General features: G+C 50.5%; 1 protein-coding gene across 6 annotated transcripts in view; it reads left to right on the top strand.

Annotated features, from left to right (window-relative positions):
• Positions 1–26806, top strand: part of DBF4 (DBF4-CDC7 kinase regulatory subunit) — a 718935-nt gene that overhangs the window by 194778 nt on the left and 497351 nt on the right. For all 6 annotated transcript variants that reach the window (XM_069648379.1, XM_069648376.1, XM_069648378.1 and 3 more), the window contains exon 8: positions 10265–10295. In XM_069648379.1, coding sequence (XP_069504480.1) covers positions 10265–10295 — 31 coding nt within the window. The remainder of the gene's footprint in view (positions 1–10264; positions 10296–26806) is intronic.

Raw genomic sequence — 26806 nt, 5'->3', positions numbered from 1 at the left:
GAGTGTGGGGTGTGGTAAGGATTTCAATCAGGCGACACACAACTTGGTCTCAGCCTAAGTTATAGCGCTCAATTGATATGCCTTTCTCTTTATTTTATGTGAATTCGATTTGAAATGGTACACAACTCGTATCAAACTCCCTTTTTCAATTACCCTGGGCCACAATGGACCATGAACCAGGCCGGTTGGTGAAAATACAATATTTATTTTTAAATTTGAAAATAAACAATACCATTTATAATGTGGGGCAGCAATCACCAATGGGGTGATATTTACAATGAAAATGGAAGCCATGCACTTGGTTAACCTTCTCCTACAATATATACAAAGCACACATGAATAGAAGCACTTTTGGGATTAGGATAGATAGCACCCAAGTTAAGGTTTGCCTCAGCAATGTTCCCTCAACCCACAAATCACATTCTGAGTGGATAGGAAGAAGCAGCCGGTTGTCGAGGATAAGAGGCAGTAGACAAATCCGACCTTCCCTCACAGAATAGGTGGCAAGACGGACTCCAAAACCTTAGCAAAGGCCTTAAATAACACTCAAATTTTACAAATAATTAATGTGTGGTTAAATTATAGGTTTTATCACAATAGCATGTATGTTATATCACTGGCAATCACAAGGCAATGGATCAGCAAAAGGCATACAATGCAAAAATGAGTGGAAAGTTTAGAGCATGCTGCAGCCAAATGATACGTTGGAAAACGTGCAATTTTCTCAATTCCCGCTTTAAATTACCCAAACGGTTTCTAATAAAAACTGGTGAAATACTCTGATTTGGAGTGCAGCTTTTGGACTGGGGGAAAGATATATATAAGGCAGGGACAAGACAAAAGTGAAAGGAGGTCTCTAGCTACAAAATCGGATGAGATATGCAAGATAAAAAGGTCGATTTGAGTAAAATGAAGCCTTGAAATGGGAAAGAAAATCAGTTGAGACAAGAACAGGTTACTTTAAACTAGACTATTCAGATGACATCACCAAAGAGGGACACAGTAAGATCCAAGGTTGATTCGCAACTTCAACCTCATCACCTCAGCATCCAAAACTAGTCTGATCACTCAACAAATGACTACACAGGACAAAATTAATAGAGATGGCGCTAGCACTTTAGAAAGTCAAGGACAGGTAATTCTAACAGTTTCAACAGGTTACCACCAGGGTATAAATATGACTGCTTAGAGTGGGATAAGGACAAACGCCAGGTGAGCTATGTGCTTTTGTGGGGTGGGGATTATACTTAGTCCACTTTTGAGTTTTGGGATTTTTGGACAGTCAACAGGTTTTGGTCTCCAGGGCTCGGGTCACCAGGTAGCAGACTCTCCTGGCAAAAGACAGCTGATCAAGGTCTTGTCACCGGACTCTATGGACAGCTGGATGGCAGGATTGCAGCGGCCATGTAGTTAGTGGGCGTGCAGTTAGTGGGCCGCAAGCCGGTCTGACTTCAGGATGCAAAAGGTACCACCGCTTTCCCCTTTTTGCTAATGGGATATTAGTGGGTTTTTTCTGGTTCAATGGCCTTGCTGGAGTAGGAATCAGCTATGCTTGGGCTTTGCTGTGGGCTCTGGAGTAGGGTCAGCAATGCTTTGGCCTTGTAGGGAAAATCTGGAATCGGCAAGATGAATGGAGATCAGGAACGACGGCGCAAGACATTCAGGAGCGTCTGTCTGGAGCTCTGTCATGGACTCCCATTTATAATGCATAGTGACGTCATGGAAGTATATGGCTGGGCAGGCTTAGATAAATACGCTTCTAAACCACTGGATTGGTCAGGGGGGGCTAGTCCCCGCTTTATCCATGGGTGTGGATTATCACTAGGCATGTAAGTATTAAAATTTGCAATGGCATCATGGATACTTTCCTTCTAATACCCAATTTGCCATTTCAAGGGGATTGGGTCCTCTGACGTATTCCGTATCTGACGGGTAATGTCATAGAAGCTGTGCTGCTTCGGAAAATCTTTGGCGTCTGCGTCCTGCTTCGATGCGCCGTCCTCCTCCAACGTCACCCGATGTGATAAGTAGGACGCACGACGCCCATAGCCTCAGTTCTGTTTTTTCCGCGAACGTGTTCGCTTTGTGAATCTCGGTACGCCTCGACTCTTTGGAGTTTGCTGTTTTCAATTCTCGGTTCATTGAACCTGTTCGGTTTTTTGTGAAGACCTGTTCGTGGCAACATCTACTTCGTCTTCAACCCCGCGTCTGGGCTTCAGGAAATGCGGGGACTGTGGGTCCAAGAGGCCGGTCACGGACTCGCACGACGCCTGCCTCTTGTGCCTCGGGGAGGTCCACGATACGGATGACTGTCGACTGCCAGTCGCTCACGGCAAAGGCCTTGCGGGAACGAAAGAAGCTGCTGTCGGTAGGCCGGGTGTCTAAGCCCCGGAAGTCGAGGTCTGCGGGGCTTTCGACGGATGACTCGAGGGGCGACTCTCCGTGTCGTCAGAAAGTCCAGTGGGTCTCCTTCCAGGAGTCGGTCTTGCCAGTCCTCCACCTCTTCGAGGCATTCCCGGAAGCACCGGCATCGGTCGCCTTCCCCTTCCCCGTCCTCTTCCGAGGACTCCGCCCGTCGGCGGGTCGCTTATCCCTCCATGCAAGCTACATCGGAGGAATGGGCTTCCTTCGGGAAGCAGATGCTAGCGATTCTTGAATCGCAGGGCACCGGTCCGTCCGCGCCTCCGAGTGGGGTCGGTCAGCACCGGTCGAGAGACCCCGCTCGTACGCCTTGGGGCTCGGGTGGTCGGCATGGCTCGCGGGAGAGTTCCCGCTCGGACAAGGGTAGCCGTTCTCCCCATGCCCGTTCCAGGTCCCGGTCCTCGACGCGCTCGAGACCGCGTGATCCTGTGCCGTCTTCGAAGAAGTCGTCGACGCCTGTGGCGCCGAGGTCGTCGACTATTTCTCTCGAGGCTCTGCCTCCGAGGGAGTCGTCGGCGCCTAGGTCCTCGAGACACGCTCAGAGCTCCGGCTTAGAGACCTGTGTCGACGCCGCCGATGCTGGCGGCGCTGCAGCTGACGTCGATGCCGATTTGCTCGACGCCTTTTTTGTCTGTGCCGACTCGTTCGGCGCCCTTGACGCCTTTTGAGGCGGTCGTGTCGGAGGGGCCCCGTGGCACGGGGTTCGCCCCTAGAAAGGCTCTGGCTAAGGCCAGGCACTGCTTTAGTCCCCAGAGGTCTTCCTCTCCCCGCCTGGAGTACATTTCAGAGGGTGATGAAGGCTCTGATGACGGCTTGGTTCCGGTTATGGTTCCAGATGAGCTTCTCTCGGGCCATAGCCAGTTTGATGACCTGAGGCAGTCGCTGCATGATGCCAGTGGACTGGACACCTCTCCGGAGGTGGAGTTTTGTAGGCCAGAGCCTGGCACTCATGCCGATTCTTCACATCAGCGCCTAATGTCTCGGGTCACGGAGTACTTGGGTTGGCAGCTCCCCCCGGGGAGATCGTTCAGGATGATCTCACGGGACATCCTTGATCTCGGTCCCCCCACTGACCCGGTTTTGCCGTTTCATATGGCTCTGCAGAGAAGGGTGGCGGCGGCTTGGACTACTCCGGAGAGTTTTGCAGGAGTTCCTGGACGCGCGCTGGATCCAGACGACGGGCAGCTTCGAGGAGACGATCACACTCGACGAGAGTTTCCGACGAGCGATCCGGTGGTGGGGCACCCGCGCGCATTTGACGGCGGGCATGGACTTCCAGACCCCCGGCCACCAGGAGACCGTGACCACGGATGCCTCCCTGGAAGGGTGGGGAGCGCACACCGAAAATCTGCACACGAGAGGCCTTTGGCTGTCGACGGAGAAGTCCCTCCATATTAACGTCCTGGAGCTCCGTGCAGTGTTTTGGGCCCTCAGGTCCTTTCTTCTGTCCCTCAAGGGCAAGGTGGTGAGGATCTTCACCGACAAGACCACCACCATGTTCTACATCAGGAAGCAGGGCGGTACCAGATCCCCAGCCCTGTCCAAGGAGGCGCAGGATCTGTGGCATTGGGCCGTCGCCCAAGGGATGTTTCTGGTGCCGCTTCATCTGGCAGGAATAAAAAACACCATCGCCGACTCGTTCAGCAGAGAGCTGCGCTCGTGCCACGAGTGGGAACTACGACAGGATCTAGTCGCCTCTTCCGACGGTGGGGCACACCCCAGATCGATCTGTTCGCGATGGCGACGAACTCCAAGTGCCGGAGGTTCGCCAGCAGGTTTCCCCAGCCGAGGAGCCTGGGCAATGCTTTCTCGTTCCCCTGGGACGGCCTGTTTCTATATGCGTTCCCTCCATTGCCGTTGCTGATCCGGCTCATCAACCAGCTCAAGAGGTCACGGTGCAGGATGATCCTCGTCGCACCTGCGTGGCCGAGGCAGATATGGTTCCCGGACCTTCTGGACTTGTCAGCGTCCCCATCAATCAAGCTGCCAGTGGACGCGGATCTTCTCTCCAGGGAAGGAGGCGCCATCCTCCATCACGACTCGAAGTCGCTGAACTTGCAGGCCTGGCTCCTGCAGCGTTAGAGTTTGGAGGCTATGACATACCGGCCGACTGCAGAGAGGTTCTTGCAAAGGCCAGGGCGTCCTCAACTCTCTTAAACGCTATGGACACAAATGGAAGAGGTTCTCTGTCTGGTTCCACGCACAGAAGATTAACCCTCTACGGATTACGGGTCCCCAGGTACTGCCGTACCTTCTGACGCTGGCCAAGGCTGGACTGGCTCACGCGTCCATCAAGATTCATCTTGCTGCGATCTCCCGATACACCAGAACCACGGGGCGGACGTCTTTGTGGTCTCATTGTCTGGTGAAAGAATTCATGAAGGGACTGTTCAGATCGTTCCCGCCGGTGAAGGCCCCGGCCCCGGCGTGGGAGCTCAACGTGGTGCTGACCAAGCTCATGGGACCTCCGTTCGAGCCTCTGCACTCGGCTCCGTTGAAGTTCTTGTCGTGGAAAACAGTGTTTCTTGTGGCCATCACCTCCGCACGACAGGTGGGAGAGATCCAGGCCCTTTCCTGCAAGCCCCTGTACTTGACTTTTCACGACACAAGGGTAGTGCTCAGGACGCACCCCTCCTTCATGCCCAAGGTGCCGTCGGACTTCCACCTCAACGAACCCTTGGTGTTGCCTGTTTTCTTCCCGTCGCCGGCTGAAAGGACTTTGCACTCGCTGGATGTGGCTAGAGCGCTGAAGTTCTACGTGGACAGCACGAAGTGTTTTCGGAAGACGTCACAACTTTCTGTGGACTTTGGACCTGTCAATCAGGGGAAGGCTCTATCGAAGGCCTCCATTTCCAGATGGCTCTCCGGCTGTATCATGTACTGTCATCGGTTGGCAAACCGACCGCTGCCTGGCCGTCCGAGAGCCCATTCCACCAGAGCGATCGCAGCTACCACGGCGTTCCTATCTGGTGTGCCCTTGCTGGACATCTGCAGGGCTGCTACGTGGAGGTCGACGCACACCTTCACGAAATTCTACTGCGTCGATCGGGATTCCAGGGTCGGCCAAGCTGTGCTGCTCAACCTGTTCGCCTAAGGTGAGCCTGGTGAGGAGGTAAGAATTGCTTAATGTTGAGTTTTGGATATAATGCTTAATGTTGAGCCTTTGCCACCTCCCGTGGTTGTGCATGTGTGTACTGCTATGTATTCTTTTATTCATGAGCATGTGAATCCATGCCAGACCCCATGCTGGAGAAGGAACAAGTTACTTACCTGTAACTGTTCTCCAGCATGGCTCTGGCATGGATTCACATGCAAACCCTCCCGCCTACCCCTCTGCGGCTCTTCACTTGTTCATACTGCCACTTCACGTGCTACCAAATCTGAAGATGGCTGCCAGAGGCGGGTATTAGGGAGAGGGCAGTCATTGGCTGTGGTCAGTATGACAGATCAGGGATTGGTTACTACTACGAAATACAGATCAGAAACGAAACTGATACTGATTTTTCTTTACCGAGGATTCCCAGCCTGACGGGGAATATTCATGAGCATGTGAATCCATGCCAGACCCATGCTGGAGAACAACAGTTACAGGTAAGTAACTTGTTCCTTAACCCGGATGTCCAGGAGCGCCTTCTAGATCTACCGTTCGGTGGGGTGGGGGGGGGCATCTTCCACTCCTCTGCGGACGAAGAGCAGGACAAAAAGAACTCACAAATGGCAAAGTCTTTATCCATTCTTAGAAAGACCACGCCCAAATCATACACCCAATCTCAGCAGTGCTCGCAGAAGGGTCGTACATATGGAGGGTTCTCGCGCTTCCAGGAACGCAAATCCAGACAGCTGGACCGCTCGCCGCCTCAGAACCAGCACAAACAAAAGGGGGGGGGGGAGTAGGGGCTTTTTCCATTCCCCCTCAGCTTCCGAGGGCAAGAAGGGATGACGCACCCCTTCAGGTCCACGTGTCTCCGATGGGGGGCAGGCTTGCGCTCCATGCAAAATTCTGGCGCCAGAATTTCACGGACCCCCTTGCTCCCCTCCATAGTATCCACTGGGTACCGCCTTCCCATCCCAGCCTCTCCTCCCCTCGCACATAGTTGGGACAGCAACTATTTTGGCGGAGATCCGGTTGCTCAGAGAGCCAGGCAGTGGAGGAAGTGGCAGCCTCCCAGCGAGGCTTTGGCTTCTACTCCAGGATTTTCGACATTCAGAACCACCACCACCAGCAGGCGGGCCTGAGAGTTGTGCTGGACCTTTCCACCCTCAACCTCTCCGAGCCCTGCAAAAATTCAAGATGGTTACACCAGCTTTTATAGCGAAGACATTGGACAAGGGAGACTGGATGTGCCCCCTGGACCTGAAGGATGCGTACCTACACATCCTGATTTGGCAGCCCCATTGTTCTTTCCTACGGTTCAGGATCATGGGCTACCATCTCCAATACAAAGTCCTCCCGTTTGGCCTCAACTCAGCCCCCAGGGTCTTTACCAGACTCATGAACGCTGTAGCGGCTCTCCTCAGAGCGCAGGGCATTCACATCTGCCCATACCTCGATGACTGGCTCGTCAGGGCTACATCTCCGGAAGTGATTCACCACTCTTCCCATGCCCTTATGAACACACTGCACGGCATGGGCTTCACGCTGAACCTCAAGAAGTCGCAGCTGCTCCCTACGCAGACTGACATTCCTGGCACTCATTTGTGACACATGCTCCGAGAGGGTTTTCCCGTCGGAAGACAAGATCTCCGCCATCAAGAGGGTCACCACCCACTTCCTCAGCAGACAGGTGATCTCGGCATGTTGGTGCCAACATCTCCTGAGTCTACTAGCGGCGGTTCCGTTAGCCGTGCCGCACACGAGACTAAGAATGAGAAGGATTCAGCTGCACTTTGCGGCCTCATGGAGTCGGGAGCCGGGCTCCCAATCGGACGATCCACATTCCTCCATCTCGCCACCCAGACCTAACTTGGTGGTTCATGGGCTGCAACCTACGCACGGGCAAGCCCTTCTGCCTGCCCTCTCCACAGGCCACCATCACCAGACTCCTTGCTCGAGTGCTGGGGAGCCACCCTGGACGATCTCTCGGTCCACGGCACCTGGACTCGTCAGGAGCAAGAATACCACATCAATTGGTTGGAGCTGAATGCCATCTGGCTAGCGCTCAGAATTCCTACCACTTCTCAAGGGCAAGGTTGGCCTCATCCAGACAGACAACTCGACCAGCATGTACTACGTCAACAAGCAGGGAGGCACAAGATCCCCTCCTATGTGCAGACTGGCGATCAGACTGTGGGAAAGGGCCTTGGAAAACGAAATGTTCCTCTCAGCAGTCCACCTCCTGGGGGAATCCAACCTGGAGGTGGACAGGCTCAGCAGGCTGGGAGTGGACAATTCCGAGTGGCAGCTAAACAACCTTGTTGTTCAGAAGATTTTCAACATGTGTGGTCCACCCCAAGTGGATCTCTTTGCCACCTGGCACAACAGGAAGTGCCCCCAGTTCGCATCCTGGCAAGGTCAGGGCCCCAGCTCTTTGGGCTATGCATTTCACCTCCATTGGACCGGCATGAAGACCTACGCCTTTCCGCCCACTCCCCTGATCCACAGGGTAATTTGCAAGATCAAGGAGTGGCACCGACGACTCCTCATTCTATTTGCTCCATGGTGGCCGTCCAGACCATGGTTTTCAGAGCTCCTCAGCCTCTCGGAAGTGCCTCCGATACATCTCCCCATGGGCCCAGCTCATCTTCTGGCACAGCAGGGGGGCAGGATCAGCCACGCCGCGCCAGGGAAACTAGCCCTCATAGCGTGGTACCTGAGCAGGTAACGCTTCGGCACCTTACCCTCTCACAGGCCAATCTGGAAATCATACAGGGCGCCAGGCGCAAAGCCACCAGGGCCCAGTACAAGAGCAATTGGACCAGGTTCTGCCACTGGGCAGACTCCAAGGGAATTGACCCCTTGGCCTGCAATTTGGATGACGTACTGTCCTTTTCAGCGCGCCTCGCTCATTTGGGTCGACATCTGCCGTACATACCTCACAGCCATTGGGGCTTACAGGAACTCGGAGGAAGGCATCTTTTCCTCCTCCAACCCTATCGCCAAGAAACACCTGACTGGTCTCAGTAGGCTCTACCCACCCGTCAATAGACTGCTCCCTATGCAGGACCTTAATATAGTCTTGGGTGCCCTGGCGCACAAGCCATTCGAGCCAATGGCGTCCGTGGACATTAGGCTGGTCACCATCAAGACGGCCTTATTAGTCGGTCTTAGCTCAGCTCGCAGTCGGCGAGATTCAGGCGCTGGTCGCCTCTGAACCATATACCACCTTTCACAGGGACAAGGTAGTCATGCGGACGCACCCGGCATTTCTGCCCAAGGTTCCATCGGCATTTCACTTGAACGAGGAAATGATCCTTCCTACGTTCTTTCTCGATCCTAAGGACGAAGCACAAAATGCTGCACTGCTGGATGTCCGGCGTGCCCTAAAATTCTACTTGGACAAGTCGAACGCCTCGTTTGTCACTTTCGGCGGCTCGAGGCCAGGCTATCCGGCCTCTAGGGCTTCCATATCCCGCTGGATGGTCCCTGCCATCAAAGAAGCGTATGAGGGCCAGCACAATGCGCTTCCGGCCAACATGCATGCCCACGGAGTCTGGACCAAGGCATCGGCCATCGCATTCCAGCAACATGTCCCTTAGCAAGTCATAAGCAGGGCGGCCACTTGGGCCTCTCCCTCGGCTTTCTGCAAGCATTACTGTTTGGATGCCGGCTCTAGATCCGATGTGGGTTTCAGACAGGCGGTTCTCAGGAACCTATTTGCTTAAGGAGGGGGTCCTCTCTCCACCCTGGGGCTACAATCAGTGGTAATTGCCCATACAGTATGGAGGAAAGGGGACGGGACGTAAGAGTAATTATAACTTACTCACTGTAGTGACTAACATACTTAGTCCATAGGCCCCTTTCCCCCATACGTCCCACCAACCTCCACCCTAATAATACTGGTTTCATTAGGCAATGTTAAATCTATTGTCGACGCGTCAATGGGGACTGAGATGTGGCACAGGAGGGCAGAGTCAGGGCAGCGCATGCTCCCTGGGCCGCCCCCCGCAAATTTAAAGGGGAGGGTGGTGTTTCTGGTGAAAAAGGTTCTGTCTCATGTCCCTTGGAAGGGACGCCCATACAGTATGGAGGAAAGGGGACTATGGATTAAAAGTACGTTAGTCACTACAGTGAGTAACTTATCATTTTTCCTTAATAAACATGGCAAAAGTTGAAGACTCTGTGCAAAGTCGTCCGTCTCACATTTCTGACCCCTCACTGTAATAGTCTGCTTATTATAGTATTTAGATGAGTATAGTATTTACTAGAGCTTTGAAATATTTAACATTTCACAATATACAAAAGCCTGGTGTTTTCTTGTCGTCATTGCACATACCTAATGCCATTTTTGACCACCTTTCCTTAACCTGAAGTCTGTGAAATATCCAATTTGTTCCTTCTATTAGGAAGCTTAATATGTCTCATGCCCTGGTGTACGATTTTTAAAGATGTGAGTTGTTTTTAGATTTAATTTTATTAAAACACTGACAACCTTAAGAATAGGTTCCCATCGTGCAATGAGTAATATGCAGTAGTCTAGCCTGCATGGAGCACAGCATTATGTGAAGTCAATACATAAAGCTCAAAGTAAATAAATGTGTATTGAAACAATAGTGTTTGATTTATCAAAACCATATTCCAAGATCTTTCCAGGTGGTGTGGAAGAATTGTTATCTTAGGAACTAAATACTCATATGCTGGCAGTCCTTTCTCTGCCTTTAATTTAATGTTTTCTTTTTTGAACAGGGTAAAGGATGTAACAGACAGAAAGCAAAAAGTAAGTATTTTGATGTACACTGTGGTTTACAATGAAAATGTTTTCATTTCCACCAATACCCTTTAAATTATTCACAAAATCATGGAATACCTCTGTAAATTACAATTGAAACATGGTCTGGTATCCATTTATATTACAGAGGATAAAATATATCTGATGAATCGCTAGTCAGCATGCAGTTCTGAATCGTGTCTAAATAAATATATATATATATATATAGTGTATGTATATAATAATTTTAAACGGGGAGTCAGAGGTGGTACCTGGCCTGTGGTTGATGGCAAGTGTATGTTACTGAGACTGGGGGAGGACAATCGCATAATACAGAAATGGTTAAAGATCAGTTATAATGTACAGTAGAATGGAGGCCAACAAGTTCATGGGAGAAGTTAGAAGGTGAGCCTTCTTGTTGAAGGAGCTGGGTTTTTACTTTGTTTATCATTTATTTTTTGCCACCTAAATACGTGGGTGATCGCTGTTAAAATGAAGCGGCAGGGCGTTCCAGTGAAAAGGGGCAAAAAGGGAGGAAGTGAGAGAAATCCTAGGGAGACCCGCTGAAGAGGAGGATATCAAGAAGACTATAAGGGTCATGCAAGGCAGGGGAGTGGGGGTGGAAGTGAGGGTTTTGGCTATGACTAGGGGAGGAAGCCAATTGGGGATGTAAAGACAAGTAACAGATATTTTAAGATGGAACTCCTTTTCATTTGTGTTATTTGGCCCACCAGCATGAAGGTGGTGGTTGGATATGGGAGAAAAGTGGTGAAGGCTGCAGTCAGTAAAGCTGTTTAAGTTGAGCACTTACTCTTACATCCTGTCCCCTTTCCTCTATACTGTATGCAGCGGCCCTTGCGAGGGACAGGAGACGGAACCTTTTTCTTCCAGAAAAATCTTCTTCCCCTTTAAATTTAGAGGCATTTGGGAGTGCGGCCCTGGGAGCATGTGCTCGCCTGACACCGCCCACCGGCGCCACTCCCCACTCCCCTTTTCCGCGTTGATGCGGAACAGGCCGAATTCACCAGCACACCTGGGTTTGGCTTCTTTGTCTTTTTCTTTTCAATTAGGTACTTGGTCCTCCGACGTCACGCTCATCCCTGGCGCATGTTGACTTCAGCGGGCTACAGCAGGTTTCCAGCCTGCGAGGGGCTCTTCCCTTCATCCTACACCCATGCCCTTTGCCGCTGCGTCCTTGGCCCCGATCACCCAGGGAAGGTTTTTCAGTATGCTATGCACTGACTCGACGTGCACTGAAGAACAGGCTAGCTAGGTGGAGGGAGCTCTTCCAGAAGTTGCCTCCGGTGGACCATTGCTCAAGGCTGAAAGGAAGGCCTTTATTTACCATTGCTCCCTGTAAAGGCCACTCCTTTCCCAAGAAGTGCTCGACCGGGAGGAACCTTTCGGGTTCTAGCACGTGTACTGAGGCTAGTCCAGCTATCGGCCTCATGGCAGAGGGGGTCTCCGGATCCTTCGGTGTCAGTACTGAAGGACTGCAAGGTTCTTGAGCAGATAGTACCGGCATCGTGTCCAAGGGGACGCCTTCACACAGCACTACCGGCCGCTCTGCTGAGGGCAATACGCCTTCCAGGTCACTGCTTGAGGTGCAGGATAGGCCTTGTGTTCCAACACCAAGCATCTTGGACGGGGCTGGTTCCAGCGAGCCAGGCACCACAACTTTGGCACGTGTCACGCAGCTCGACAAAATGGCCGCCGCATCAGACAAGATGGCCACTCGTCCGATACCCCCTCTGGCAGAGCGGGTGGAGGAACGAGTCCCAAGGTGGGACTGGTGTCAACCAGGTGCATGGCCTACAGTTTATCCATCAGCAGCACAGAGCATGTTTCCCCTGCACCCCAGGCAGTGTGCCTTGGCCTCAGCAGCAGTTAGCCCCTCTGTCAATATCACCTGCCACCTCTACAGCCTCCGAAGACGGGTTCTTCTAAAGGTTCCTAGGGCTGATGCGAACTCCCCAGATGGGGGCCATCCTCAGGGATGCCATCAGGGACATGCTCCCCTAGGTCACCCCACCGTCACCCATAGTCATTCTTATGTCTCCGGTCCCACTGGTCCCAGCGCAGCCACTGCTAACCCAGCCGGCTCCTCCGATTCTGGCTTCCCTGCCTCCCTCAGTAGAGGCGGTTCCACACCAAACTCTGCAGCAGCCACTGGCTCCAGTCGCCACACCAAAGCCCACGGCGCCCAGAACTCCTGCACCAGTTCCGAACCCTCTGAGCGCTCTGGTGGACACTGACCAGGACGACAACCCCGACACGCCATCTTCAGCAAGGGCCTTCCACGAACGACTTACAGGTTTGGCAGAATATTTGGGCCTTCCTCAGCCTGAGGTAGAGCAGCCTGAGGAGGCAGACGTCCTCACCCTAAAACCCCCTACCAAAAGGGGAACGCGATGCAGAGAGACGTAGTTGCCCTGGCCAAGAAGGGGGGGTAGCTCAAGACGCACTCGGCCCAACCTGTCAATCGGCGCCTCAACGCCAAGTATAGGCAGGTGGAGGGGGATACACTCTTGCTTTCAGCGCATCTTCAACCGCACTCATCCGGGATTGCTGCAGCGTCGCTCTATTCTGAGCCTCAGTCGTCCTCGGCCACCTCGTCCTCAACGCTGCTAGGCAAGGAGGAGATGATCTTGGAGGTTTACGGAAAAGCTGTACTCCGCCTCCTTGCACCTGCATCAAGCCAATGCGGATGCCATGCTGGAAGCTGTTAACCAAAGGCTCTGGCAGGAAATTGCGGACTTCCTCCCAGAACTTCCGGCACAGAGCCAAGCAAGCTTCAAGGCGGGCCTAGGAGAAGTCAAGCTGGTAGCGCAGGACTTCATGGAGTCCACCGTGGCCCACATCGATGCCTCTGGCCGGGTCATCTGCATTGCCACGGGACATCGGGACAGCCTGTCTCCAGGCTACTAAGATTAATCCTGATGGCCAGGAATGCATATTGGACCTTCCATTGGAGGGTAGTGACCTCTTCAACTCCACCACGGATGAAGAATTAGATGAAAAGAACAGCTCGCAAACCGCAAAGTCCTTATCTGTTCTTATGAAGGCCATGCCCGAGGCCTACACCCAGTCGCAGCAACGCTCCGACAAGTGGCAGATGTTTGGCGGGTTCCGGGGCTTCCAAGAACGGAGGTCCAGGCAACCTGACCGTTCTCTGAGTCAGCACCGGAGGAAACCACAAAAGGAGGTGGGGGGAGGTTTTTTCCAATCCCCCCTCCTCCAACAGCCTCAGTGGGAAAGAAAGGTCCACGTGCAATTATGGCGCCAGAATTTTTCAGACCCCTGGATCCCCTGCGTTGTCTCCACGGTGTACCACCTACTGGTGCCTTACTCTCCTCCCTCCTCTTCCACAGATTGGGATGACAGCTCTGCTGGCGGAAATAAAGAGCCAGGCAGTTGAAGTCCCAGCCTCCCAGCGAGGATTGGGCTTTTATTCCAGGATTTTCGCCATACAGGGAAAAACCAGGCTGGCCTGAGAGTTGTGTTGGACCTTTCCACCCTCAATCTCTCCCATCTGCAAAAGATGGTTACCGCAGCTCTTATTGCGGAAACACTGGACAGGAGACTGGATGTGCTCTCTGGATCTGAAGGACGCTTAACTACACGTCCTGATTTGGCAGCCGCATCGTTCCTTACTGCGCTTCAGGATCATGGGCTGCCATTTCCAATACAAGGTGCTACCCTTTGACCGCAACTCGGCGCCCAGAGTATTTACCAGGTTAGTGAACGCAGTGGCAGCACTCCTCGGGGCCCAGGGCCACCACATCTACCCATACCTGGACGACGGGCCCATCCGGGCCACCTCTCCAGAAGCGGTTCACCATACTGCCTCCGCACTGATGAACACGTTCCATGACCGGAGGTTCACTATCAATCTCAAGATTGAAATACTACCTGGACAGGACCAAGGACTTCCGCAAGTCGGACGCCTTTTATCTCACTTTCGCTGGGGCAATGCCCGGTTATCGTCGCCTCTAGGTCAGACGTGACGTTCGCACAGGTGGTTCTAAGAAACCTGGTTTCTTAAGGAGGGTCTCCTCTCCACCCTGGTGCTACATTCAGTTGTAATTGCCGATACAGTATGGAGGAAAGAGGACGAGACGCAAGAGTAATTGTTACTCACCGTAGTGACTGACATACTTAGTCCATAGTCCCCTTTCCTCCATACGTCCCACCTCCTCCCCCATAATACTGGTGTCATTAGGCAATGCTGAATATTGTTGACGCGTCAATAGGGACTGAGGAGTGGCGTTGGTGGGTGGAGTCAGGCGAGCGTATGCTCCCAGGGCCATGCCCCACACGCCTCTAAATTTAAAGGGGAAGATGATTTTTCTGGTGAAAAAGGTTGTCTCCTTCCCTCGCGAGGGAAGCCCCATACAGTAGTTCAGTACAAGGGTCAAGATAAGGGCTTTAGCAGCGTTTTCACTAAGGAGGCGGATTTACCTGATAAGTGGGTTCATCTTGCTGTAGTAGAGGTACTATTGTGATGAAGTTTAATTTCACTGTCAAACGACCCCAAGTTTGCAAGCCTTGGTGAAGGGGGTTGGGGGGGGGGGGTAGTAAATTAAGTGGAAAGAATGTAGGAGAGGGCGGTAAGGTGGTATAGAGGCAAGATGTTAAGTTAATGCTGATAAGTGCAACTGAATGCTTTTATTGTAGTAAAGCAGTGTGCCTAAAGCCCCTTGGAGGACGTCCTTCATCCAACTCGTCCTCCAGCTGCCTTCTCTCTAGGTACTCCAGACATGGCATTCTCCAATGTGCCACCCAACACTCCATGTTTTATTACACAAGTGGCTATAACACACCTTTTTAAATATGTATATATATTCCTCGCCCTCTTTCTCTCTCGCCCTCTCTCGCCCCACATACAAAAATGTTATGTATAGTTAATGCAGATCTTGTTAGCTCGCTGTAGCTCCTACATGATGATGCAACTCTCTCAACCAACTTTCTTTAACACCCTGCTTTTGTTCCATACCTTCCTATTTTGTGTGACCACCATACATCCTAGACTCTCACGACTTTATGAGCTCTCTAGAATCCGTTTCTCCCCTTTAACTACTGCCCTTTTCCCGATTCTCTCATGCTCACCGACATGGATAATCCTGTCTCTTAAAATGTCTGATCATGTCATACCTTTTCATCATAATTTCCCCTTTACTTATCACATGCTCTTTGAGCTCCTGCTCCTCTCATACCACAAAACAAGCTCCCCCTAACCATGGGGGTATACCATGGTGTGTGGCTTTCTTCTCAGCACCCCAAATGATAAAAGCCCATTGGTGGCTCGTGGCATTCGGCGATGAGCACACCCTCTCTTCAGTATCACCTTCTCTGAGTTCCCACCCTTCAGCATGGCCATGCAATTTGCCTGCATAATAGTGCAATTAAAACACTCTACTGCACCATTTGTCTCTGCTAGAGAGCTGTCCTGTGATGTACAACCCCAACACCTCAAAAAGGACTCGCCCAACCTTGAGGTCAGCAGGGCCCCATTGTCCGTAGGTTTCATGGATGGAAAACTCACACTGCGGAATACGTGAAACATAAAATTAACCACTGCTTTTGAATTAGCTACATATACACTACCTTGACCTCCCACCCACTTTGAATAAAGACCAATCAACACAAGAACATAAATCTTCCTACCCTGTCTCCTGCCACAGGCCCAAAAACAAAGTGCCACATATTCCCTGGACAAACTTGGTAAATCCAATGGTTGGATGTAATTTCTTGCCGACGTATCAAACTCAATACACATCCCACACGTATTCAACATCTCCTTCCACATCGGTCTTGGGCCGCCAAAAGCATCTTCTCAGCCTTCCCTCGCACTTGGTAATCCCTAAATGTCCCTCATGAGCCAGTTCAGGATTCTCTTCCTCAAACCCAATGTAGGAACACCCCTCCCTCCCTTACACAAAAATCCATTCTCTATACTAAGTTCCTCTCAATGTAATACTATTTCATGGACTCATCTTCTAGCCGCTCTCGCCATCTAGCAGTAACCATATTAATGTCCTCCTTGAGGCATGCATCCTCCTCGGCTGCCCTGTCCCACTCCTCTCTACTAAAAGCACCACCTCAAACTTGAAATACTTTATCAACTTCATGTTCCCATTCTTCCATGACTTTAACCTGGTATACTTTCCTGCCAGAACAATTCTGCAATTACTTTCAAGCACTTTGCTTTGCCTGGTATACTCTCCTCCCAGGACTTGTATGCAGTTACTTTTCCTTTCACCTTCACTTTCTAAAATTGACAAGAAATCAGCCAACACATTATTACTCCCCTCAACTTATTCAACCATAAAGTCATGTCCTTGCAGGGCTGCCACCCACTTTCTGATTCGTCTTTAGACTCATTTGCACTGGGAACACACGCACGCACGCGCACAAACAAACGCACAAACACCCACGCACGCAAACGCCCACGCGCTCAAACGCAAACGCCCACGCGCTCAAACGCAAACGCCCACGCGCTCAAACGCAAACGCCCACGCGCTCAAACGCAAACGCCCACGCGCGGGAGGACCACCTGGGGGAGGCAACAGTCAGGAGGGGGGGTGACACGACATCATTGGAGAAAGGTACATACCCCCCCCATTTCCCTTTTAGGGATGCTCCCACCATTCCTCATGCCCTTATGGCATATTTTAATACTCTTGCTCAACCACTTGCTAGGTCTACAACAAGTATTCTTCAATAACACAAGCAACAGCATGGCAACAATTGAGACGAGAAAGAGGGACGGAGCTGTTCAATCATGCTGGGAAATTTAAATCTGCCACAGCTGATAGACGGGGAGAGCTGCAGAGACTGAGTTGTGCCGCGGCCTGTGCTGACACTGGTCTGAACCCTGAGAGAAAGCACACCATGAGAAGCGGTGGGGAGGCGAATCCAGACGTTGGAAATAGCAGCTGGAATGCAGAAAGCCTGCTGCTAAAGAATGTGTGACAGCGGGAATTATGCATAGTAGAGAACCCGGTGAAAGCGCAGCGGCTAACCGGACGCATGCTGAGCCAGCAAATTGAAAGTAATAGAAGTGGAGAAATGCAGGAGAGGCTTAAAGTATCTGGTTATCCCAGGGAAGACGGACGGGTTACTGGGTTGCCTGAAAGTGTGTGGGGTTTCGTGAAAGTAATGCGAGCGATGCAAAGTGAAGCCTGTGAAGAGATTAACTTATTTGTGAAGTATGGTATGAACGGTTTGCTGAACCCATATCATAAGGGAGAAAGGAAAGTAAATGGGAATGGTTTTGGAAGAATGGCAGAGACCCAACGTGTGAGAGAATAAGCAAATATTGGAGCTTACTTTAGCAAACAAGACAAATATATCTTTTCATGGATGAAAGGAAAAGTAACTGCATACAAGTCCTGGGAGGAGAGTATACCAGGCAAAGCAAAGTGCTTGAAAGTAATTGCAGAATTGTTCTGGCAGGAAAGTATACCAGGCAAAGCCTGAAGGGAACCATATAAGCCAAGTGTTCGAAAGACTGTGTAGCGGTCCTGGTAGGAGATTATACCAGGCAAAGTCAAGTGTGTGTAAAAAGTTAAAGTAAGAGGAGAACCTAAAGGAAGATCCATATCCTTGAGTTTGGATTATTGTAAATGTGGAAGAGAGCCTGGCAGAGTAGTAGTGCAGGTGACATACGAGTCTGGGACCCGCACCCAAATAATACAGTAGAAAAGAATCCCAAGGAAGACCCATGCCCTTAGGATTGTTGAAGTATCTTGAATGTGAAGCGAAAACTGAGGAAAGGAGCCATTTACCCAGGAACTGTGAACCTACCAAGAGGGGGAGTTATCCTCTTGGATTATATTGGAAAATGTGGCTATTCTTTGTTTGAACTTTTCGTATTGGTAGAAAGGAATCTGGGAAGGTAGGCATCCTGTTGAACTTTGAATATTGTCCACTTGAAACATTTTGGTCGGAGTGGTACGTTTGTATTGGATCTGAACATTTGTGCACTTTGAAAACCTGAGACATTATCCTTTGCACCTTAGAGTAAGTTTTAGATTGTGTGGGACAGGATAGGATTTCGGACACAGGACATATTTTTGCTTTGGATATCTTGACAAAGGGCAGATCTTAGGTTTGGTGAGGTAGGCATATACTGCCTAGATTAGGGTTGGCAAGGCATTTTCCAACCCACTTTTTGATTTAATAACCAAAGTGAATCAAAAATCTTGAGTCCTCTGTGTCTTTAATTCCTGGCTCTTCACACTATCATTGGGTCTCTCCATTTTCATAATGGCTAAGAACAGCTCCTCCTTTGGTTCTACGTCTTGCACATTTAATTTGTGTCCTAGGTTTGAAATCTCCCCCACTCTCAGCCTACATTTTTCAAGGTCAGTTCTTCTCTCCAACCTTTGGCATTTTTTCTCCTCATTAACCCCAGTTACCAGGATATCCTCCTGGATGCAGAACTCTCTTAAACAGTGCATGCATAACTATTTGGAAGAAGGCAGCGGCCGAAATGAGTCCAAATGACATCCTCCGATATCTGTATTTTCTGTCTGGTGTTATAAAAGTGGTATAATCTCTGGACTCCAGATGTAAACTAATCCGATGGTAGCCTGAAGCAAGATCGAAGGTGTTGAACTCCTTGGCAACACCCACTAAACTAACCATTTCCCCCCCATGTTGGGCAAGAGAAATGTGTCCATTTTAACATTCTGATTAAGGCCTCTCAAGTCTACGCAAAGTCTGACCTCTCCACTGGCCTTCCTCACTAAAACGATGGGGGACACTGTTAGCATATTTCTGAGAATTCTGCCTAATTCCCTCCACCTTAGAGACCCCCAGCAAAATTTGCTGGATTTTGAGGACTTGATTTTTTTAACCTGGAGAGAGGAAGACCCTTTTCCCCCACTCTCTCATCTATTTTAATGCGATTTCTGAATGCTTTCTTTTGGTTTTGGAGCCTGACAAACTCCATAGGCGGCATCTTTTACATTACGTCACACAGCACCCTCAGTGCAGACGCACAGGGAAGTCTTGCAGATTTGCCAAGGTTTAAATACCTTCTCTGGGATTAACTACTGTTTCCAAGAGCAGCAAAGTGAAATTGACTTTACTTACATTTGTACGTTTCTAGAGCCAGCACACACTATCTTACAATAGGGTGCTGGAGGGGTTACCCAGTATCCCCTTCGTCTAGCTTCTCATGTAACCTTTTTAATGTTACCCTTTCCTCACTGAATGGCTGGTGGCAGTGGTTTACTTTAAACTACCGTTTTGTGCATTTACCGTGGGCTGCGTTCGGGGCTGCAGTAAAGCGCCCAAGGGTGCCATTTTTGTCAAAATGGCCCTAGTCTTCTTTTTTCGCAGTTTCTTTGGGGAAAGGTCCTTCTTGAGATTTACTCTGCGTGCCAACCAAGGTTTGGTCCATTTGTTTGCTTTGCCTTTGGAGGGGTTCACGAGAGAAGCCCGCCTCTAGCTCCAGGGTGTCTGGGGTGGGCAGGAAGTGGGGGAGGTGCCTGAAACTCCCTGTGCTTACTCTCCTAAGAGACCAAAATGCACGCTATAGTGATTGGCCGGCTGAGTGTCCGGCAAGGACAGCCACCCTGCTGGGTGACTGATAGCTAGGCTGGAATGAATGGGAGAGAACTGGATAAAAGGCGAGACTTTTAGCTTGGAAGGCAGTCTCGACCACTGGACGAAGGAACCGAAGAAGAACTTTAAGAGGTCGCCTGCTGCAACTCCTGGACCGTTAGTTTGACCGGTGAAGCCCTGCAGCTGCGCTGAAACTCCAAATTCGTATCGACAGAGAAGCCCCTGCAAGGACGACTTCTCCCCTTGAGTTGGTGGAACCAATCCACTCCAAAGTAAGCCACCTGGATATTCTCTCAGAGCTGGTTGACTTTCCAGAGTTGCTGCTGGAAACCGAAATACCAGAGAGGAACACCAGTTTGTGTGCATTGCTTTTAAGCTGGCCAAGAGCTCCAGGAAGATCCTCCAGACTCTCAGGAAGCAGGACTGACCAAGCCTGAGCCCCCTCAACATAGTGCGGGACCCCAGATGCAAGGAACGGCCATCTAGACAGCCAGGAACCGCAGTGTTTGCGGTAGACGCGAGGAGCTGAAACACTGAACAGCCACTTGTTTGTAGTTTGCCGGTTGCGAGCGGTGACCATCCCATTGCAGTGCAGGAGTCCCCAGAAGTCCTCCCCACGACTGAGGCCCAGGAACGGTGATATCTGCAGAGCTGACTTGCTTGCATCTTCCACTACTCACAAGTCTAACGGCTTCTGGCCCTACATTGATTCTTCTTTTTCTTCAGACTTCTAAAACATAGTGCAAAGACTTTTCTTACTTATCTGCAAAGAAGTACTTCAGCTCATATAGACTTTTGCCCATTGACTCTTATTGGGGGAATCTGAAAGTATTGGCCTGCTTAAGAGTATATGTGGTGTCTTGTATGTTCTAATAACCTTTTTCCTTTGACTTTTTCTTAAATTACTCTAAATGCAACAGTGATAACTTAATGTCCCCAGCACCCTAGCCATTGAAGTCACCTGAGGGTGTATGTAGGTTGTGTCTGTGGGCCATCCCAAAACGGTACTTACTGATTTAGAAATATTAAGAGGGTGTATTTTGTGAAGTATATTTGAGTGTTACTTTTATATTGCTCCCATCTGAAGAAGACTTACTCTAACTGATAAATTAATACTTGTTTATTCAAGAAACCTTGTGTGCAAGAGTTTATTTGAATACTTGCCACTGTGAATCTCTGTGTAACTCTCCTACAGCTCCCATTGACTCCTCTTGAGATGCCCCTGGCTGCTCAACACGCTACCAAAACTGTGGTGGAAGCTTTTACCAAAGGTTGGGTTTCCCATGACCTGTTGTCAGGATTGTTGTAGTGTTCCCAAAGGGTACTGCATACAATTGTGCATAACAGACACCTACTCTGGTGCCGCCACCTGCTCTATTACTCCCAACCGTTCCAGCTTTTGCCGCTGATCGTCACCTCCTATGTGTGTGAAACTGATATGTTTCTTACCTTACGCACAACAGTATATTCTCGCTTGGCTCATACAGCCCCATGAGGCACCCCCCCACCCTTGGACACATAGACATCAGTTGTGTTTGATCACCCCAAGCACATGTTTTCCCTCTAAGCCCCCACAATCTGAATTTTCAAGCCCCCATAGGCATTGGTGCGAACACTAGGCTTACTAAGTGCAATCCATTTCCCTTCAGAATGCACTTTCCAGGTTTTCCAATCGAAGATGGTATAATCTGATCAACATGGGTACTGGTGTACCATTGTCGCTCACCTTTGCATGCGGCTTCCCAGCCTTCCTTTTCGTGCTGCCCACTTGGCTTACAGAAAAGCTCAACCCCACCAATATCCACTCTCTTGCACTTGTCGGCTTCCTCCCCTTCATGCAAAACCTCCCTTGCTGCGAACAATGTTCACAGCACCGTGTACAATTGTCTTTCCCCATACCTTCTGCACACCGAGGTTATCCCTGCACAGTTTTAAAAGTTTGGAAAGGGGAAGGTACTCCCACATCAAAAGCACCTTTATTTCTCTGCCACCTCCCTTTGATACTCTTCTGCACCCAGCCGCTCTGCTTGTCTCTGGTTTCCTGTGATGTATAGTTCCTTCCTAAACCTGCTGCCTCCGATCTGGTCTAGGCTCTGTTCTTTTGTCCTCCAGAGTTTATGGCATGACATTCCTTCCTTTCTAATACTCTCCAAATATTTGACACATTTCATCATGTTTTCAATCTTCTTCGTTATTTGTAAGACATCCTCCAGACTGGGATCTCCCTTCCGATTTCTTCCCTTATGTTATGTTCCTGCACTTGCAGCATTAATTGGTCCTGTATCTGTTTGTTGTACGATTCAAAGGTTGGCCACCTCACAAAGCTCCATTATAAAATCCTCCACCGATTTCCGATTGTTCTACGATTCTAAAACAATAGTGCTCTCAAATGAGGTTTGCTTTCTTTTCGTAGTGCAGGTCCAATTTTCATGAGATGGTCTTGTAAGGGTTCAACACGTCTTCGCCCATAGCATCCTGACCTTTGCCTGCTTTTCCAGTTAGATCAGACAAACATTTGAGAATTCTCTGCGCCATAAATCTAAGGTAATGCATAAGCAATGCACTTTTTCATTGTATGCTAAATGTTGGTCCATGAATGGCTGGAACTGTAGTGTTGGAAGTCTTCCTTCCAAATGTCCCACTTGATGATTGGTTAGCCTGGATTCAGCAGGAATCGAGGCAGGTAAGTTACTAATTACTCTTTCCAGCAACACCTTCTTTGTAGATTTCCATTATAAATTATGAATCTTGTTGCCACACCCAGATGAAAAAGTGTTCACTTTATTTAATATATTATTATGGAATTCTATTTCCCACATACTAGATGCGAGTCCTCAGGAAGCTCACCAAACTTGGATAAATCCTATCCTCTGCAGTATTTGTAATGATCCTGGAACACCTCAGCTAACTGCAGCCTGACCCTGTGATGGCCACCGTATAATCTGCTGCTCCACTTGGCCCCTCGGTGCCTGGATTAAAGATGCCACCACACGCACTGACCTCTGAATGTAGAATGCGCGCCCGCATTAGGCGAGGCCGGCCTTGATTTCCTTTCCCTTGGGTATCCCCCACCCCATGCCGCAGCAAGGACTGTTGCACTCCTAGCAATGGCTTCCCAACTTCTGACGTCATTGGTACTACGGTTTGACTCGCCCTCTTATCAACTGCGCCTCTCAGTTTGAATCCACACAAGGCTTTCCTGTTCAGGTACCAAAGGGCGGTACTGCACCACGACCTGGCCTCGCTCACTGATGGCCCGGCTCCTGTGTTGCTAGAATTTTGATTCTTGTCCCTTCCACAAGACTGCCAGGAATTTATGTCTGTGCTAGAGCTCCATCCATTTTTAAGTGTTACAAGAGCAAGTGGAAACGTTTCAAGGTGCGGTGCATGAGCCAGCAGTTTCGGCTTCATGCCTTTAGGCCACAAGACCTCTTGCCTTATTTCTTATCCTTCGCCAAATCAAGCTTGACACACTCTTCAATCCAGCTACGCTGCCAGCCATTTCCAGGTACAACCGTTCTGCAGGTGTGCCATCCCTGTGGTCCCAGTGGTTTAATGGAGTTCAAGTGTGGGCCGTTCAGGTGTTTTCCACCCGTTCGACGCCCAGCCCCAGCTTAGGTATTAAATGTGCTGCTGGCAAGGCTCATGAAAATGCCATTTGAGCCCCTGCACAGGGCATTCATCAAACCTCTTTCCTGGAAGACTACTTTCTTGGTGGCCATTCCATCGGCCAGGCTGATAGGTGAAATCCAGGCATTTTCTTGCAAGCGCCTTTATTTGATGCTTCACAAGGAGATAGTTCGCATTAACCCCACGTTGATTGAGTTTATTATGCGCCTATACAAAAGTGTTTCAAGGCGCAACCAGGCAGGGGGAGGGTAGCATAGAGTACAGGATAAGTCTTACTAGGCCTAGTGCCATTTAGATTGTGCACAACAAGAAGTGCAGGGGACAGGGTACCGGGGGAAGTGCACCCAGAGCAGCAGTCCCCATAGTGAAGTGCAAGTAAGGCTGATACTACAGGGGGCAATCCCATCCCTGTAGTTAAAGGTTAGCCAGATGAAGTGCCTGGTGGGCCAGCTGGCAAGTGCAGGGGGATTGGTCGGGGGGTGGGGGGGTGGCTGGTGTCCTGTACGACTCAGAGGACAGAGCAGTCAGTCAATAGACTGAGGGGGGCACCTGCAGATGAGTGAGATGTACCCTCATTCTCTGTTTGGAGACCTGACTCGCCCGCAGAGAATTAGTAGACGAGCAGGGGGGCTCTAGGAGGAAGGTACTTTGTAAGAGAGTTGAAAGTAGGGAGGCCCACTGCCCCAGAAAGCCTTGTGGATGATGCAGAGAGTCTTAAACTTGATCCTTGCAGCCACCAGGAGCCAGTGGAGGGATTCCAGGGCCGGAGAGATGAAGTCTTTGGGCTTGAGGCCAGGGATAAGTCTTACAGTCCTGTTCTGGAGGAGTTGAAGCGGTCGAAGGGTAGAGTTAGGCAGATTGAGAAAGAGCCTGTTGCAGTAGTCAATCTAGAGAGAACCAGGGCTCTGGAGACAATGAGCTTCTGGGGGAAGGTGTGAAAAGGGAGAATACCTCTGAGGAGGTGCAGCTGGAAATTGGCCTTCCTGGTAAGGTCTTTGATGTCTGGAGAGAGTGGAGTCGAAGATGACACCAAGGTTTTTTGCCTCAATAGAGGGCAAGGGCAGAGGGCCCAAGGAGGACGCCCAGAGTGAGAGGAAAAGCTGGAGCAGGGCTCCCAATGAGAAGGATCTTCGCCTTACTGGCATTAAGGCAGAGATCGTTCAAGGCACACCATGCCTGAATAGCGGATATAGGCATGAGCGGGGTGGAGGTTGAGGGAAGCCTGAAAGAGAGCTGCATGTCATCTGCATAACAGTGAAAGTTAGAGGAAACGGTAGAGATCAGGGGGACCAAAGGGGACGGGGATAGGATAGAGCCCTGGGGAACACCACATGTTGAGAGAGGTGGTGGAGAGAAAGGACCCAAGCTGAGGAGGAGGAGGAGGAGGAGGAGGAGGAGGAGGATTATTATTTCCGTTCCTCCGGCTGGTCCTGGAGATAACCAACCGATTCAGTGTTGAGATGGCCAACTTCTCCAGGAGTTTGCCCAGGTGATGGAGATCGGGCAACAGTTTGCCAGAATGGATGGGTCAGCAGAAGGCTTTTTTAGTAGCGGGTACAACAAGTGAGTGCCTCAGAAGAAAGGGGAAAGATCCAGTGGCGAAGGGGTAATTAAAGAAATCTGCTCAGGCTGGAGCGAGAGAACCAATTTTGTCCTTAATGTTTCTGGAGGAGCAAGGGGTTGGGGAGCGGGGGGGGGGGGTCACCTGTTGGATAAGACTTTCATAGACTGGACTTGTCTGTAAAAATCATCAGGTGTTAAAGGAGAGGGGGGAGTGGCCAAGGAGGGCCCGAGAGAGGTTGAGGGAAGGAGAGCAAGAAGAGGAGAGTGCAGACAGGATGTACTGGGTTTTATTGGTTAAATGCGAAACCAGAGCCATGCAGAGGGCCTGGGTATGTGTAGAAGGATTGCAGTAGGATTGGCCAGCTCCATGCACGTTTTGTAAAGTTCTGCCATTTTTTGTTGGAGGCCGCAGAGATTCATGCTTTAATATGAACCCTTTTCTAAGAGAAGATGGATAGTCTGTATTGCCTTTGGAACAGGCGGCAGGCCAGTTTGTCAGAGGGTGCACTGAAGCTTCCCACTTCCGTTGAGCTACTCTGCACTTGCGTTTCAGAGCAACCAGATCAGAGTCATACCAAGAGTTGCACTTGGCAGGCTTCAGGCGGATCCTCATGACCTCATGACATGGGAAAGGATTTCCAGAGTGTTGGATATGGACAGGTGAAGGTTGCAAAGGGCTGTGTCAGGATGCGTGGCCATTGATGCTCTCTTCGTAGTTCGAATGACCACGAACGAAGGTGGCAGTGCTTGGTGGGCCCTTTTGCCAAGGGGACAGGAAGCTTCAAGTGAGAAGAAAGATGAGTGGTCAGTCGAGGAGAGAGGAGTAGTGAGAGGATGAGCGAGGGGATGTCTGAAGAGATGAGAACATCCTAGGTACGTCTGGCAGAGTGAGTCGGACCCGAAGGTATAATGGAGAGGGAAAGAGTTGCATAGGTAGCGGAAAAGCCCAGAGGAGTCTGGAGAATCCAGGTGGGTGTAGAGATTGCCATGGTGGAGGAGAAGCTTGGAGGTACAGGGAAGGAGAGAGGAAGTGAGGTCAGCCCATTCAGAGAGGAAGAGGGTGACCTGGTCTGGTGGCCAAGGTCGCAGAGAGGCCAGGAGAGATTGAGACCAGGAGGGATAGAGAGCCTGCAGACCAGGCATTCATAGGAGGAATAGGTCTGAGTCTGGATGATGGAAGCAGGGATCCACCCAGGAGAGATCAGGGCCACTCCGCCTTTTGGGCCTGGAGAGGATCATGTAGCCCTCTGGGAGGAGTGTCTCAAAACTCTTGACCGAACTGGCCTTGAACCATGTCTCGATAATAGCGAGAACATCCAGGTCCAGTGTGATGCTGGAAATGCATCGGAGGGACAGGGCTTCCGTATCCTTGTCCTTTACTGCTTTTTATCGTGTGTTCTGTCGTGTTTTCCACGCAGGAGTCCATGTGGGACTCCTGGCAGTGCAGCTCTTTTTGTTTGGTGAAGGGACCTGTGGGATACCCTTATGGCACCCATGGGTGGGGGTGTAACCCTGTGCCCCTAGTGTATGTTTTTGGGCACCTGTGGGTGGCCCGCAGAGCAGGGTATGGGCTGGTGGCAGCTGCATGCTGAAGTTGACAGGTGCGCGGAGTATCCTCCATTTTGGGATACCCCGGCCCTGCCATTGGGATCAGTTGATTCCTGATGGAAAACAAGATGGCCCCTGTGGTTTCTTGCTTTCTATTACCTATTACCTTGTTTTCCCAAAGTCCTGGGAAGCCCTGACCCTGT

The sequence above is a fragment of the Ambystoma mexicanum genome, chromosome 2q, assembly GCF_040938575.1.
Source record: "Ambystoma mexicanum isolate Mex_15411 chromosome 2q, UKY_AmexF1_1, whole genome shotgun sequence".
In the NCBI taxonomy this organism is placed as follows: domain Eukaryota; kingdom Metazoa; phylum Chordata; class Amphibia; order Caudata; family Ambystomatidae; genus Ambystoma; species Ambystoma mexicanum.
Note: the sequence above shows the minus strand (reverse complement) of the source record. Positions and strands in the feature narration are given on the sequence as shown.